Here is a 17,800-nt window from a genome sequence, read left to right as displayed (position 1 = left end):
CAATTTCTTCCCATAGTCCTTCAGCCTTAAGAATCTGACTTCATGTTTCAGAAAGGGCCTTTTTTTTCCCCCTTTTGTAAGTCTAAAGGGGTACAAATATTTCTACTTCGTTGCTGTTAGAAGTCTGTGTTAGTAACTTTAGCTTTCAATTCATTACTGCAGTCATGTTTTCGGAGCCTGGTGTGAGAGATAAACCCTTTGCAAATGAAGACAGCATCCATTTTCTTTCTACCTCAGGCCACACAGAATTGATTGGGGTAATAAAATGACAGTACCATGTAATATACTGACAGCTCTTTAATTTGAAAACTAGTTCCAGGCTGATTCAAAACTTGTTTAAAGCTAATTTATTACTTGTGTAATTCTCAACTGGACCAAGGTAAAGGATGATATATGAAAACTGTTGCAGAGTTAACATAATATATTCAAACCTGGCAGCTTGAAATCATGTATAAAGGGTCTGTGGTTTTGTGGCTTGATTTGTTTTGATTCTATTTTAGTTTAGTTTTGGTTTAAAGTAGCAATGGCAGAAAAAATAGCAGATGCTTGGCTGGTATAAATACCAGTGGGATACATTGTTTTTCCATCATCTTGTTTCAAATGCAACTTCTGCTTTCTAGCAAAATATTTTATGCATACTTTTTTTTTTTTTTACATACCTCATTTCTCCATTTTCTTCAAAATCAGAAGCTGTGTAAAGTTTCTATTTCATATGAGTCAACATCTCTGCTGACAGTAACATGGATTAGTAAACAATTACAGTATTTTGTTACCATAGCATTCTCTCTGGGTATACATGTCTGTATATACATATCTGTGTTGTATTTACAGGGACAATGCATATTCGTATATGTGTATTGATGTTGTATTTAATGGTCTGGTTTTTAAAAAACAGAGTAAGAATAGTCGAGTCCTTAAATTAAGCCACAACATCAGCATAGCATAAAATGTAAATATTTCCCCCCCAAACAAAAAACTTTTATGTAGTTCACAAATTAAACCCACATCTGTTCTATATGCACTATTGATTTTTCAACGAACTGTGTCAGTGATACTTCTAGACAGAAAATGAAAAATATAAAAGCACAATGTTTTCCTTCTATTACAGTAGATGCAAATAGCAAATATGCCTAATGGTATGAAGGGGAGACAAGAACTGAATGATTTAGGGAGGTGCTATAGTTGGATGCACCTTTGATTTCTTACCTCCTGCCAGTCATTGTCACCTTTGATCTCTGCTGATCTTAATTTAAACAAAACAAAACAAAACCAGCAAAAAGCTAAAGGTTCAAGACTCAGAATTTAACCAGCTTCAGTTCCATCCTAGGACTAGAATATCCGATTTGTTATGTATTTGTGTCAACATGTAATTCAAATACTATTTTTTCTGCAGAACTGTGATTTACTCAAGCCAATGCTGTTGTGGTATCTTAAACTGCGTGAACATGTAGGTTGTACAGAAAGACAGTTGAAAGCAGAGCTGTCTTTCTTGCATAAACATAGTGGAATATCTACACATTTCATGTTTCTTCTGCAAGATTTAAGAAGTCCCAAGAAGGATCATGTTCTGATGAGCTTTGATCAAAATCAGCAGTGTGCAGGAGAAATGTAATTACTAAGCATTCTAGATTTATTTGTTTGTGATGCATTTATATTTTGAGAAAGGACTCCTATATTTTCAGGAATCTGGAAGTAGCACTTAATAGTGGTTTTATCTGTAATTTATTAATTAATATAATTAAATATTTTGATCCATTAGAAAACTACATCTTGATCAGTCCAACTTGGAAATGCAGATATCTGAGCTTTCATATGTAGGTTGGAAAATATAGTAATATTTTAATTAAATGGGAAAGGGCTTAATAACTAGAAAAGATGTGTACCAAATGACTTACTGTGTAGGTTACGTGTCCATGAACAGTCATGTCCATCACTGGTACAGTTGAGGATTACAAATCAATGAGAAGTGCCATCGATATGGCTTTCAGGATACAAGGCCTTGAAAAAAAAGAAGAAAGTGACTTTTGCAAAGGCACTCCAGTATATTATGGTATAAATAATAATTAGGAAGGACAAGAAATTAATTGTAATTATTTTTGGAAGACATTTTTTAACATTTCTCCAATAAAAATGTAGTTTTATGTCAGAGAGACAAATTTTTTGCCTTTTTGGGTTTTTTTTTGCAAAAGTTAACAATATTAATACTTTTTCAGGTTGATTTATTTGCCTGATACAAGCCAAGGTACCAGGATTTGTTACCAGAACTGTTGCTCACTTGGCCATATACTCATAAAACACAGGAAAGCCTTATGAAAGTTCTCACTTGTACCTGACAGCATTTTTATTGTTATAACTTACATGAAAGGACCTCATTCCAATTACCAAATATGTTTCTTCTGAAAGCTGTGCTTCACATGTTGCTGAACTAGTTCAGGGCAATGTAGATTGCCTTTCGTACGTATGTTGATGCTATATACAGGTTTCCTGAGAAGTGACAGCAGTGTGAAAAGAGATAATAAACCCAGTGTTATTGGATAGGGAGACACATTTTCTCAGCTTGGTTTCTGAATAATAAAGTAAATATGATTTCCATCCATCTCCTTAAAAATTGAAGTATTATATTAGCTAGCTAGTTCTTAAGAAAACTATTGAGAAGGGTGAGCAATCTGCTTGGAAAGAAGATATTTGAGACTTGATGGGGGAAGAGAAGCTATGATGTGCTTGTCCTGTTGAGGCAAGAGGAATAGAAAAGGATGTATGTTTACCAAAATGCAGTTGTTCAGACTGTTTTTGAAAAACATAATATATTACTTTAAGAAATCATATGTAAAAAAAGAAAATAAAAAATAAAAATGTTGCTAAGATTATCTGTCCACAGGCAATACAAAAATAAAAAAAGTTTGTTCAGACACAAAAGACAGGCAGAATTCAAGGAGAGAAATCACTGAACCAAAGAATTTAGACAAGCACATCGTTTTCTTCCAGCATATGTGGTTGTTATTTTTTGGTTTTGTAAGTAGCGCAGAAGAGCTTCTAGAACCGTATTGAGCTGATAACTTGCATGGTGATGATTTAACTTTCCAGTCCCCAATGAGAAAACAAAATAGTACTGTTCAGTACTCACAGTCAGTTCATGAGTAATTGGGTCAACAAAAAGAGATAGTGTCATTGTCATGGCTTAACAGGACCAAACTGAGGTGGCCTTTGGGAAAGAGGACATTTGCTCATGCCAGTCCAGATCTGCTAGGGAAAAGTGCAAGATGTCAGGATGAACACGATGCAAAGTTTATTTTGGTGGCATATAGAGCATCAGACTTTTATTATTGCAATGCTAGAGGTATTTCTTATTGTAGTTCACTGTGTTTAACCATGCTGTTGATATTCTTCTGAGGAACTGAGAAGGCTGAAAAATAGTGTGGTGTTATTCCTGTCATGGAATTATTTGGGATGGTAGCTCTACCAGGATATCTCATTTTAACTTTTGTTCCGAAGATCCAGTGCTTATGCCAGTTTTAAGAAACAGTTCAGTGAAATGGAAGTTGGACTTATTGCTAGCATTTTAATCAATGATATTCTTTAGTCATCACTAAAAGCTGTTTTTCCCTAAACTGTCTTGCTCATACTGAATCTTAACTTTAAGGTGGTAGGCCATGGAATGGGCCAGAATATCCTTTTTCTAAGTCACAGAGAAGTGGTGCAATGAGAAGGGCATAAAAAGCTTTATTTGAAATATTTGAGCTCAGAAGCTCTTTTAAAGGAATTCAACTGAAAATTTATATGAGATAGAGATATTAGAGTATTCCATCCCCAGGCCCAAAGAGATTTTTCCAACTTGCTAGTAGTCAACAACCCCTTCTATGTATTAGTTCTTTAACGATACTTGATCTTATTGGTGATTTTCGATGTGATTCAGTAATGGTTGTTGGACCAGTTTGTTCACTTTTTCCTTTCCAACAGTCAAACATACATTGAGCTAAACTGCATATGCTGAATATTATCCTAATGAAATTCTAATGTACTTTTTAGAGGTTGTTATGTTGGAAAACTTAATAATGAGCTTTGCAGCTTGGATTTTCTAAAAGTATAATCTTGATTTCCTTGCAATTAATGGCTGCAGAGGCAAATTGATATATCAGAAACACATATTCTGCTTGCTAAGCGATGACATCTAAAATATCTCCTGTAATGAGTATTACAACAAGCACAGTAGAGATAGTACCGATTAATGGATTTTTTTTTTCTTGGTAGTAAAATATCTCAGTCTATGCAGTTATCAAAACCACTGTGTGAAGCATTGAAGGTATTAAGATGGTTTTTGTTTTGACTGAGCTAGTCATGTCACATTGCAAAGTCAAAGTAATTTGGAAAGTAGAATCTAAACTACTTAAGAATTTTTATTCATTTTACTGTAGTGTTAAAGTTACTAATAGACAGCCAACTCTGCTAACTTTTCTGACTTTACCAGGTTGTGTGCTATACTGATTTGCAGCAGTTGATAAAATACATTTGTGTGGGGTTGTGCTAGCATGGGCCCAGCTGTTTTGCAGAAACCTCCATCTTGCATAAGAGGATGCAATGTAATATTCCCTTCCTTGCAGTTCAGGAGCAGGGGTAGATATGGGCAAAACAAACATGCTCATTCAGAACTTTGCAATTCTTAAATGCTACGTAGCTATTTAATAAGTCTTATAATGCTCTTGTGAAGAAAGTATTACCATTTTAAGAGAAAATACGTGATGGATGTTTTTGCTTCCACGGTAAAAGAAGTTCCCTAGGGTAAAAAGAGTAGAGTTTTAGACCTCAAGTATTTTTCATTTCTCTGTCTGTGCTTAGAGCACAGTTCCTCTAAAAAGTCTCATTTTCTTGGCGTGCCACGTCAACACGCTGCTGAGGGGTCTATTTGTCTCTGTTGCCCTCAGGACTCCGAGCCGTCAAATGAGGTGGTCTCAGAGGCCCCAGGTAATGTGGTACCCTCTACCTCAAGAAGTAGCTCTGAAGAGCTGGTATCGGTGGCACAGAAACATCCAGAAGAGGTAGGACATTCTGTGTCTATTATTTTCCAAGATTAACTGTTGGGGGATACACATTTGCCTCTGTTTTTTGTGACTAGTGTTGTTTTACTCAGAGCAGAGACTTATAAAGCTAAAGCTCAATCTTAACCACCCACACCAACTACATGCAAGGCAGAGGTAAATCTTAGGACCTTGATTAACAGTACCTATAAGCCAAGTATATTCTGTCTACTACTTTTTAATACTGTTTCCTATTATCAGTTATTGGGAAAATATTTTTTCTTGCTCCTGGCTTTCATGGCATGACAATAACAGGAGTCTCATTAGATTCTGGCAAATTAAACTTTATGACACTAAAGAGTCAGAAGTAAAATCTGTACATATGCATGTAGGTAGATGTAAAGCTCTTGTCTTCCTTCACTAAATTTAAATACAGCTAATTAATGGGTTGTGCAAAGGGAAGAAGATCACTAATACTGTGCCTTTTTTTGTGCCCTTGTTTTCAACAAAATGATACTAGATCCTAATGATGTACTGTGATCATAAGTCCATACTCTCTGTTATAAGAAAAGGTGCTGGCTAGTAGGGTAGTTCCACAAAGTAACAAATTACTTGGTTTTTTTTCTGTCCCTGCAATGTGTACCCGTCACAGTACACCAGAGCTGGAGGAGAGATTGTCTGCAGAATTCAGATTCACAACTTCAGTTTATGGTGACAATCATCCTTTCAGAGAACCATTATTATCCTTCAATTAACCCTTCCTGTGATAAGGAAGTCCTTTATTTGGAGTAACCTTAACACTATTAATTGTGACTTCCTCAAGCAGTTTAGTAGTAGTAGTAGTACTAGTTGTTGTTGTTGTTATTACTATTATTATTATTATTATTATTATTATTATTATTATTATTATTATTATTATTGATATTCCCAGTACCAGGTAATATAAAGACTAGTCATTCCTGCTTTTTTCTCAGGTTTCTTTTGACTGTAGTCTTCCCGGTAAAGGACAGTGTGACATACTAGCCATAGAAAATACAGTGACATTTATTAGTTTTTAGTGCAGCTTTAGATAATTATCAAATACCTTCTTGAATTTCTCCTTTCCTCTGATAGTCCTGTCACTTTGTCTGAAGAAGAGGGAAGTCTGCAGTACAGGGCCAGGAGAATTCTAAAGAGTGTCTTCTGGATTAAGACCAAATAGGTACTTCACTTATTTTGGAGTATCACCACATATTCTAAGATAGAAAGTCAGGTTATCATATCTAAACAGTTCTGAGGATGGATTAATATAAGCTTTTAGTAATACTTTTGTATATATTCTTGGGGAATAAAGAGACCTCTAATCTGTGGAGGGCCATGAGTTCTGCTTCTTAAGTCTCAGCTTTGCCAACTTGTCTCAGTCCACTGGAGAAATTACAAGTGAGAGCACAGATTATATTTAAAAATAAAAAGAGGAAAAGTGCTACTGAAAGAGGAATGAAACATGGTTAGTAAAAGGCAACGAAGAGGAAGATGGCTATGCAGTTTTTGCCTTTGTAGAATAAAAACCAGCTAAACTGAGGGCAGAGCGGGGAGAAATCAAGAGATGGAAATATACTTTTTGAATTTTACTAAATAGTTTGTGTTGAAGCTGTTTTGCTGAATGTGGGGTCATAAAGTATTATATGTGTTTTATAAAGGAATGAGACTTTATCCAATTTACTGGAATTTGTATAAAAACAGAGAGAGGCGAGTCAGAAAGAGTTTTGTGGTTGGATTTGCAGGGAACCTTGAGAGGGGAGCACCAGTTTGCTGAATTTCCAAATTCAGAACACACCATGAAACAACCCATCTAAGTTACATATGGGTAAGTCAGCACAGTAAAGAAACATTTGTGAATTATACCATAAGAAACAGGTCCAAAAAGTGGTTGCAGAGCTTTACTTCAACTGATGCCTTTTTTATTTCTCATTTGATTTGAAGTCTCCTGGTACATCACTCCCTCATAATCTTTCAGGATCTGCTTAATGTGTTAATATTTGAAATTAACTACAGCTGCTAGCTGATGCATTATTTGTGTAATAATTTATGAATTTATGAATGCGACTCATCAGTATTGTTGAGAAAACTGTTGTTAAGGAAAAGCTCAAATGCAGCCATGGAGAAGAGAAACAGGAGAAAAATGTAAAGGCAGTGAAATGGCTACCAGCTAAGGATTTCAGGAAGGGGGAGGAGAATTGAGAAGGATGTGGAAAGTAATGTTCAAAAAGAGTCTTGGACTTGCAAATGTGAGGAGAGACCATTTCTAGCAGGAGAAAATAAGGAAATACCCATGAGTTGCCACATAGATGTGTATAAAGCGTAGTTTTTTTCCTTCTTACAGTTTGTTTTCCTCTTAGACTAGTCTGAATCTAACACTCAATTACTTGTGTCATGAGTTTTAACTTTGTGGGATGTCATTTGATCACGCAGATGAGGCTTTGCTTTGCTTGTCCAGTCATTGCGCCTGGTAGAAACAATGGTTGAATTTTGAGTTCTACTCAACAGGAGGCCAGGAAGCCATCCACTCATCTTACTGCCTCGCTTCTTGCCAGCCTCTTTTCATGCTCTGAAATCAGATTTAACTCTGTGTGGGATAGGGACAGTGTCCAGCTATGTGGAATATGACAAAAGCCACAGCAGAGATAATTACTGTTGGCTGTTCAGATTTAGATACCTCTGCAATTTTTGCACCTGTGAAGGATTCAGGAAAGTGTGCATATTCATCAGTGTATTTCAGATGCAGAAACATTTAGGGCTATAAAATAACTGAACTGTTTAAAGTTAGAAAAATACCTTATTCTGTGTTTCCAAAAACTGTGCAATCCTCAGTAAAATTTAAGTTGTATGGATTTGAATGCTTGAATGATTTTAATTAGTATCCATACTAAACTAAGGAAGTTTCCTGTGTGATTGGCGAGTTAATACCGTATCTATCTATTGTCTTTTTTTAAGAATTGGATTTGAAAAGTGGAATTGAAAGAAATTCTTGATGCATTTGAAAGGGGACAGATGTGTGCCATCCTAATTTCAGTCTCATTTCATTAATTTCTCATTTCTTAATATCTTAGGAAACTAGAATAACACTACTTTTCTTAGAATGTCGTGCTAAATCATATAGTTTTGGTGGTTTCCCTCCAACAGTACTGCTATAAATAGGATTTTTGTACCCACAACCATTTCAAAACTCAGAACTGCACCATCGTTAGTGTGACTTGAGTCCCTGCATTAAATTATATCTCTGATATCACACGTTCTTTACTATGAACTGATGAAAAATATTCTCAGGTCATATTGATTATGTAAGAATCAGAGCTTTTAAAATGTTTTAAATGTATGAATACACTTGCTTGAATAACACTGTCACGGTCTGATGAAGTTGAAAGGCAGACGAATTAGGTTTCATCACCCTTACTCTGTTTTCTGTGGTCACTTTGTGCATCTGGCAGTTTCAGTATGTTTAGTAAATATATTTGTACAGATTTTTAGATGAATGTACAGTGACACTGAAGAAAGTGAAGCATAGTTTTTAAAGGAATTTTGCTTTCCCTTTTTTATATAGTGGCTAAAGAGCAAGACAAGTGGACTGTATCTTGATACCATTTCTCATAAGCAGCACTTTAATCCATGGGGAATGGTGGTGTCAGTGGTTGTTGTCTAAGGAAGAAGAGGCTGGTTTTGATAGTTCCCTTGAACCTGAGTCTCATAAGAGGCATATCCTCTTCTTTAATGAGAAGTAAAATAGAAATACATGAGTTATGTGTATTAATTTTCTTTGCCAATCCTGTGGCAAATCAATTAATTATGTTTTAATAGTATAAGCCTAGAGGTAGGCAGAGCTGTTCTTTGTAAATGGCTGCATTGCCAGAACTGTGGAGATAACAGATGAAATGCTGTACCATTCTCTCTCTTCGAAAAAAAAAAACAAAACAAAGAAAACAACCAAAACCAAAAACAAATTAAACAACCAGCCAAAACCCTCCCCACCACAACCCCAGGAAAAGAAAAATATGTATATATGTTCTGGAGCATTTTAAGGTAAAATGAATGATGTGATGGTAACATAGAAACATTAATAACTTCTGTATCTGTGGTGCTTTCTGAGTGTTGTATTAAAACTACAAAAGCTGCGCAGTGTTGTGAATCTCAGCTAAAGAAAGATTAAGATAGGTACCAATTAATCTGTTTCTGAACTGTTAGACATTCAATGTTTACAGTTTATCTAGATAGAGGACAGACTTTTTTCCATTAGTAATGCACAGCCTCACAGCCTAGGTATAATGTCTTGTTTTATAGGAGAAGATCTGTCCCACACATAAGTCACCTGCCATTAGTCACAAGTATGGTACAAGCAGCTTAAAATGATTATAGAATTCAGAGTTAAAATCATTATATTATTCTTGGAAAATTTTGGGGAACAGTCTGCATTTTGCATTTACGAGCAAAGGGAATTTTTCTTAATTTTTATGAACACAATTGGCAGCTGATACTGCCTTTTGTTTCCTGAATTAGCTTCCTTCCTTGATCTCCAGATAAAACCTTTCCCAACAAGTCCCATTGCCTCTTCAAGTTGAGAGTATGAAAAAAGATTTTTTTAAAAACCTGAAGCTATAACTTCTTCCACAGAGCTTGCAGTCCATCCTTATGCTATCTTGTAACACTGAGGTTTTTGTCTTTTAAGCAAAGTATTATGTGATATGTTCTGAAACAATTAAATAAAAAGTAATTGCATGGCCAAGCTTGTAATAATGCTCATGTGGTATTTTCTCCATCTGCTGTTCTTAGAAGACTGTTGAATGACTGGATTAGCATAACTGACATCTTTCATGTAGAATAAGCACTGGCAAGAAGCAAAAAGAGTATTTCCACTCTTAAAGAACATAAGAAAATATTAGAGAAAATGTACATTTGTGCATGTGCTTGTGAAAAGACTGTTGATTCTGTTCTGAATTTCATAGGCATAATAAGATTTTCCCTCTGTTCTGTGTAGCTGTTCGCTTGAACTCAACAGAAGAATTGTGTCAGACTGCTATTGCTATAAATCTGTTAGTGTTCCTCACATACTGTAAACTGGGAAAAAAAATGCAGTTACCCACATAAGGTGTGCTGGACTGCATATTTACTCTTCAATGCTAATTTTTTATTTCAACTTCTAAAGAACTTTCCTACTTAGGAAATTCAACAGAGATTTCCATGTTATATGAACCTAACAGGCTGTTTCCTGATGTAAAATTATATGAGATAATTTACCAGTTATTCTGTATCATGGATAAATAATCCCCCTTTATATCAGAAGTTGTAGGCCTGTGATTTTGTAACAGAAGCCAATCTGTACTCTGAACCAGCTACTCCTCTGAGACTGGGATGTTCGTTCTGTGCAACATCACACATACTATATGTCATACTTTAACAAAGAGAAGAAAACATGTTAGACCAGCTGTGTCATCCATCTCCCAGAAGGCATAGGGTTGATCTCTCAGGTGCATTTGTTAGTACTTTCTTCTGGTTTTAAAACTTCTGAACAACGGCAGTTTTCACAATTTCAGAGCTTTTTCCTTTACACTCCTGTTCAAGGCAGCTTACCTTTATTGCGTCCCTCTTCTTTTTGTTTTGTTTTGTTTTGTTTTATTGCAACTCTTTGTTGCAACAGATTATAGATCTTGAATTGCTGTGCATTTAGAATATTTCCTGGACCCAAGTCACATTCTTTCTAGAGAAGATGGAATTTGGTTACTTGGCTGAAATGTGGTGATTTGGCCCATAAGCTCCTTGTGTCGGAATGTGTGTTCCAACTATCAGACTTGTTTATCAAAACAGAAGAGTTGAGTCACTTATTCAGATCATTTGTCACTTAGGAGATTCATTTGATTTTACTTTTTATGCCTCTAAAAGTAATTATTATGAATACTGTAGTTCCCATTAGTATTTTATAACAAAAGTGCTAAGCCACGTGCCTAAAAAGCATTAGAGTCTGTGTTAAAAGTGAATTAATAATGAACAGAGAAGAGAACATAATACCTTTGACTACTGAAGTGATTCCTCTGTAAAATAAACTGGGAAATACCATAAGAATGCAAATGCTCTGAAGTTAGGAATTCATATTTTCTGTCTAATCTCTTCACATGACTGTTTTATGTAATCTTCTTAATAACAAAACATAAAGGTCGCGAGATGGCTGGAAAGTGCTGTCATGTGGTTCTGCATTTGGAGTCAAAATTTATTCATGTATATTTAAGCTGTAAATGGCCTTATGGAATCAGGGCTTCTCTTAGAAGAATGTTATTAATTTTAAAAATGAATTAGGTCTGTTTAAAATTTCCACAAATCCAAGACATTTTTCTTTATTTAACCTTTTCACAGTCTCTGCCCTTCTTTAAAGTACATTCAGTCCTATATCATCTGTTACTCAGGAACGTATTTAATACATGACTTGGCATCATTTGCATTATACAAGAAGATTAACTTTACAAGCTCTGCTATTAATCTGAGTAGCTCTACATATTGACCTATGAAAGAACATAATTAAGTTAGCTTAATTAAGTTAATTAATTGTTACACTCTGATGAACTTACTATTCAGAGGAAATTAAAGGCAAATAGAAAATGGCATTCATCGGTTTGAAATCATATTTTAAAGTATTTTACAAAGATACATTATATTTAGAAGTTGAAAATATCTATTGTGTAATAACCAAAGCAGAGGCAATTAAAAATGTCAAAAGCTGAGAATTCCTGCAGTATTCTCTCTTATTGCCTGACATTCAGCGATATTTCTAAAAGCAATAGAAAAGCATGCTAGAAATTTAGAAAATAGCTGTTGTGGGCTTTTTTTCCAGTGCCCAAATAATTGAATTCAGAAATGGACACCACTGTCTACACAGGGACTACAGAGAATAGCACACTAGCAAAGTTAGATAAGTGTTATAATCTGTTATCAGGCTCTCCTTTGTGGGAGAGGAAAAGGGGAAGGTTTGAAAGCACAGGACACCAAGCAGCACCCCGTCTGAAACATGTACTTGCACATCAGCATAAGAAGGTCTTTCTTGGGCAGTGATGGAGGAGAAAGGAGAAACAGTTCTGGAATTTCCTCCGTCAGCTGCATTTCTTTGTCAGGAGAGCCTGCAGGTCCACTGCAGGAAAGCATTCAGCGTTACAGCATAGATCTTGGGCATGGACAGACACTCCGCCTGACTCCAGCATCTGGGGAGCTTTCATCAACCTTGATACGCACTGATTTGTACCCTGGAGATCATCAATTCCAAGTAGCCATAATTAATACAAAGTAAGAGAAAAATGACCAAACATGCAAAAAACGTGCCACAATAAATGCTGCCAAATTAGGAGTTTGTAAATCTGTGAGATTCATTGATTTTACTATGGCTTTAGTTTGAAATTTTTGTGAACAATTGCTAGTTCTCTACTCCTCTATTTTTTTCTTTTTCCCCAGGAATATAGATTTTTCTGGATGACATCCTTAGCAATTTTAGGATTTTGTGCTTTCTTTCAGTTGTGAAAATGAAACATTTTTAAAATGGGAAGGATCAGAAAAAAAACAATGAAATTACAGCTACTGTATATTTAATAAGACATATGGGTTTTCTTTAACACCTTGCCCCCCAAAAAAAACAGTTTTAATTTTTGTAGATTAAACTTGTTGTTATATTTGGCCACTTTAAAGTGTTATAAAGCATTAAGCCACTTGTTATATTCTGAGAACAACTCTGATTTCAGCTTAAATGACATGCTTTTAATTTTTTTTTTTTTGGCTAGAGGAAGAGAGTGGAAAATGGAATGACAAATTAGAATTAAGCAAGCTTTAGGTAGGAAAAGAGCAGCAGGTTGTACAAGTTGAAGGCTGATTCGCACCTGCTGTATATTTTGATAGCTGTACTGCGGTCATTGGACTTCTGTGTACTATCTGGTCAGCTATGACCAGCTATGACTGGATTGTTTTGGGGTATTCATGGCATGGTACATTATCGTGTAAGCTACTGTTGTAATTTGTTGTATGGTATGTGTGATACACAATGGAAATTCTTTCTTAGAGGAAAGTAAACGTAACTCCTTGCTTCGATATATTAGGTACACACTCGGTGTTCTTTTCTCTTTCTTTTCTGAGGGATTGCTTATCATCTCTCTTATTTGTAGTATTTGAATGAAAAATTAAGCAAATATGTTCTGTGGTCATTGCATGCAGTGCAAATATTGGACTAAACATTGCACTATGTGAACAAAGCAATGATCCTTTTTCTAGGTGGTATATAATGTCAGAAATTTTCCATTTTATTTTAATATGACAGGTTGAAAATATCATCAGAACCCTTTTAAGTTATTGTTGTCTAGATTTTGGATAATGAAGCTTGAGCAGAGTTGAAAATTTCAATGTCATCTTTGAGGTAGTGAAGGTAAGCAGAGGTCAGTCAGTAGTCATTAATAACGTAGGTTATATAGATTTTTTCCTACCCAGTTGTTTCAGGGTTATCGCTGAACTGCAGTGCAATCCCAATAGTGTTGCAATGCTGCTTCATCAAAGTATTGTTTCTGTGAAGTTCCCTCACTGTTAAGCAGAATATTTAGACATAGAAGTGTTCATATTAACTAACTATTTTAGGATGGTAGGATCAGTGATGTGTTATATATTAGAACAGCTTTTTTGCTATTAATGTCATAGTCATATGTACATTAATCTACCCTAAATGACATTAAATTAAAAATAAATTTATGTTAACACCATGTATGAATTTTCTGAAGACTATGAAGTAGACTAACATACACCATTATCCTTCGTAGCACTCACTGACCTACTAAATCCTTCTTAAGTGAACAGTTTTCCTGTAATTAATTCTTTGGTTTTTAAGAGTGGCTAATCAGATATCTTAATCTCCCAAAGCCCCTAGATTACCTGGGATACCTATAACTACATATTCTGTGATCTAGTTATGGGCTTTGTTTTATTTAGGAGCTGCGAAAATGTTACTGACAATACAGTTAAATTCAGAGACACTTGGACTATGATGAGGAGTAGTATCTTTGGCTAAGTTGGTTATCCATTATCCAGTCCTGATGTGTTTTATTCTGGTAAGATTGTTGTTCAAATTGATCGAAGTCAGCAGAGGAAATTTGCACACGCCTTGTGTCCTCTCATAAGGGACTGCTTTCATATTATTCTGTATTCTCCATGTACACAAAAGAGGTGGAGAAATGCCTACTGCATAGCTTATCTGGCTAACATTATTTGCCTAAACCTCCATAGATTGTGCCAGCATTCACTGCGGAAGATGCTTCCACAGGGCTTTTCAGGGCATCCACATCAGGCTTTAACCTGCTGGCTAAGACAGGGGTCTGGAAATGCTCTGCAGAGCAAGTCCTCAGTCAGCTTGCACCAGTCCAGGCCCACGCTGCTGCCGAAAGGGCGATCTGCTCCCACAGGCGGCCTGCTGGTCTTGTTGGACCTGAAGATGACTGAGCTGGGTGGGTGGGCTGATGTGGCCAACCATGGGCCACTGGGGGTGGAAGGAATGTGTAGCTGTGGACCACAACTTCTCTCTTCAGTGGCAACCTGCAGTTCAGCAGTCCAGGACTGACAGTGAGACCACGTTGCAATTTCAGTGCTCTGGAAAAATTAAATGAAAATACCTTCAAAATACCCACTAGTGTTCCTGGCTTTAGTGTATTGGCCAGTTCTTCTGTATTTATCTATTCAAAAGGAGCACCTTTTCCTCATTTTACACTCCACTTAGTTTACCCCACAAGAGTAGGCTTGTCATATTTGGGTTGTTCAGGAGACTGACTAAAATTAAGAACTACTGCTTAGTGTTGAAACTAATGAAAATCTTGTTCTTCTTTCTGCGAATTAGGATCAATTACTACTTGTAAAATTTTCAGACAGGTGATTAGTTACACAAAATTTAGACAGTGATTTGGAAAGAAGAACCGCTGGTGTTGGAATGCACAGAAAGTGGTATGCATGTGCTTATATCCTTGTGACTTTTTTTTTTAATCTTTATTGAATAAATTTTTCAGACTATTAGTGCACAGAGGTGTATCCACACCTTGCTTGTTGGAAAACCGTCACTGTTGGTTTGGATTCAACAAAGTACAGGGAACTGTGCTCAAATCTAGGACTCTAACCTGAGCATACTCTCTCCAAAACCAGATAAAATTTAAGTAGTAGGTTCTAATTTGGGATAGATTTACAACCGAAATTCAAAAATGATCAGAAAGTTACCTTAAATCAGGGCAATTGAATGACAATTGGTCCCTGTATGTTCTCCAAACCTTTGATCGCACTTGACTCCAGTTTTCTCCAGATTTTCAGTAGACTTTTTGCTTGTAAACACTCACTATAAGTAAATTCAGTTAATCCAATGCCGATCACACAGGTTGGGTATTATGAATATAAAAATCTGTAGTTAGGAGAATAAAGACAGGCCTTTAGAAAATAACTTCTTAGAGAAATGTGGAAAATTAAACACATAGTCAGGAATAAGGACATATTTATTTTAATGTAGCTCTGAATCTGGGAGGTATACTCAGAATGGAAGATGATATGTTAAAGTAGGAAGCACGAAGAAAGAGAACAGAAATAAAGGAGCAGATAATTTTTTCTGCCTTTTAGATGCTTTTATTCTTATTTTCTGTCAGTCTTATTTATATAGTTAGCTCTGGGAAAAAGATCTCAGTCAGCATTTAAAAATGGAGTCACTCAGAATATAATTTGGGTGTGTGCATGCTGTGCAAAATTGTCCATGTTTGTTTCTGCAAAATGTTGCTTGTTTTAACAGCCTCTTTATAGATTCAAGGGTGATATTTGAAATGAGGATAGAGGCAGAAATTATGCAGTGTCATTCAGAGCCTGTAGCTAATCCAAAATTCACCATTGTTCATATTTTAGCCTGATTAGCAGCAGAGTAAAAATAACCTGATTTTGAAGTCATGTTGTAACTTGAGAAAGCTCTCATGGGCTGCAGAGGCACCTTGTTATACAAAAAGAGGAAGCACGTAAAAACATAGGAAAAAACAAACCCAACCCCAGTTCCTGTAAGAAAGATCAAGTAGAGGAAACTTCTTTCTTCGCTGCAAGTGTGACACCCTGCCAAATCTCTCTCTCCATAAGCCATGGGGGGAAACACATTTTAACCCTCTATGCCATCTTCAAAATCTCATGTGGAAACACTGAACATTTAGAAAAAAACTTAAAAATAAACTTTCATTTGAATTATTTTATCTGAGATTGAAAGGTGGAAGAATTTGTAGTGTTCTCTAATATTGTACTACTGTTCCTGAAGTCTTAAGTTTTCTGAATTCCTCCTATGATACTAAGTATATCAGGTGAAATTTCTTTATTTCAAAGGTTAGTGTATTTAGTAATAACATTTAATTTAGGAAACTAATAGGATAAATTTGACTTATTCTTGCCTTCATCTTGAAGTCTTCCCTGAGCATCTGCCTGTGTCCATCGAAGGCAATAAGAAACCAGGCTAGATAAACATCTGATGTTACCTAGTGCATCTCCTTGTTTCTTATTGCAAAATTTAACCTGCTAGTGTCTGAGTGGAGTGGTGAAACCAAGAAATAGTGTCAAAAATTAAAACTTTTCAGATGCAATATTGCATACGTGGTGTGGTGTCTTTTTTTTTTTTTCTGCATGTATGTTTATATTTCACTGTTTAATATGAATGCAGCATTTTTAAAAGATGGCTTAGCCAATTTTTCCAGAGTATTAGAACTCCAGAACCTCCCAATTTTTATTTACTGAATTAATGTTACTTTATTTTAATTTAAATAAATATGCATTTTAATTTGAATTTAATAAGCAAGGGGTCTTTATGTTGCCGTTTGTGAAGCTCCCCTAACACAAATTAGCAAATAACTCTGTTCAATTATATATTATACTTTTCTCATGGCAATCGTACTCCAAGAGCTTGTAGTTTTGAGTGTTTATTTTTAACTCCATAATAAAAGCACTGAATCAGAAAATATCCTTACCTCAAAAAGGTTGCATTTCTAGTGTAAAACCAGATGTTGTGGATAATTCTTTTCTTAATAAATTGAGTTGTATTAGTTCTGTTTATTGCATTTTGGCTAAGGTTTGCACTTAATAGGAAGAGTTTGGTTTTTTTAAAAAAAGATTGATAAGACATAATATTGTTTCAAATATTTGGACATTTCACTGTTGGGTTTTTTTTTTTTTTCCCTACAGAATGCTTTACTCAGCAGTTTATAATATCCTCTACTTCTCTGCATAATATAGAAACTTTAGTTAGTAATAGAAAAAAGATTAAAGATAGTGAACAGTTCACTTAATGGAACAAATGGATTCCTAGTCTTATTAATTGGTAAACTTAAACTAGAGAAGTATTGCACATGTAAACGGGGAAAATGGAAGTGTGTTTGCATAAATATTTTTCCACTGTTAAAGCACGTCATTAATAGACTTTATCAAACCAGACCAAGGGTCTGTATCAAGCAGCTTCATCATGCATGTAGACATGAAGTGAATGTCATCAGAAATTACTGGGCTTAAATACTTATCAGCTCAATGTGATGAAATGACTGCATTTTTATTTACACAATAACCTCAAATCCTCATATTAAAAAGTGGCAAATTTTTTTGCCCTTTACTGTTCTAAGTGTGACACATGTAACAATTATTCATCGTTCCATAATGGATCATTTTTATCAGAGTCTTGTGTCTCTTCTGTATATATAGAATAAATATTTATGTTTTCTCATTTTTCTGAACTAGAAGATAGTGATAGAATAGGTTTG

General features: G+C 35.3%; 1 protein-coding gene across 1 annotated transcript in view; it reads left to right on the top strand.

Moving 5' to 3' along the window:
• PHF14 (PHD finger protein 14) overlaps window positions 1–17,800 on the top strand; it is a 162,537-nt gene that overhangs the window by 125,739 nt on the left and 18,998 nt on the right. Inside the window, 1 exon segment of the mRNA XM_065830884.2 lies at window positions 4,920–5,033. Within this exon segment, the coding sequence (XP_065686956.2) occupies window positions 4,920–5,033 (114 nt within the window).

The sequence above is a fragment of the Patagioenas fasciata genome, chromosome 2 (assembly GCF_037038585.1).
Source record: "Patagioenas fasciata isolate bPatFas1 chromosome 2, bPatFas1.hap1, whole genome shotgun sequence".
NCBI lineage: Eukaryota > Metazoa > Chordata > Aves > Columbiformes > Columbidae > Patagioenas > Patagioenas fasciata.
The sequence above is the reverse complement of the archived record's forward strand: the minus strand, read 5'-3'. Positions and strand labels throughout refer to the sequence as shown.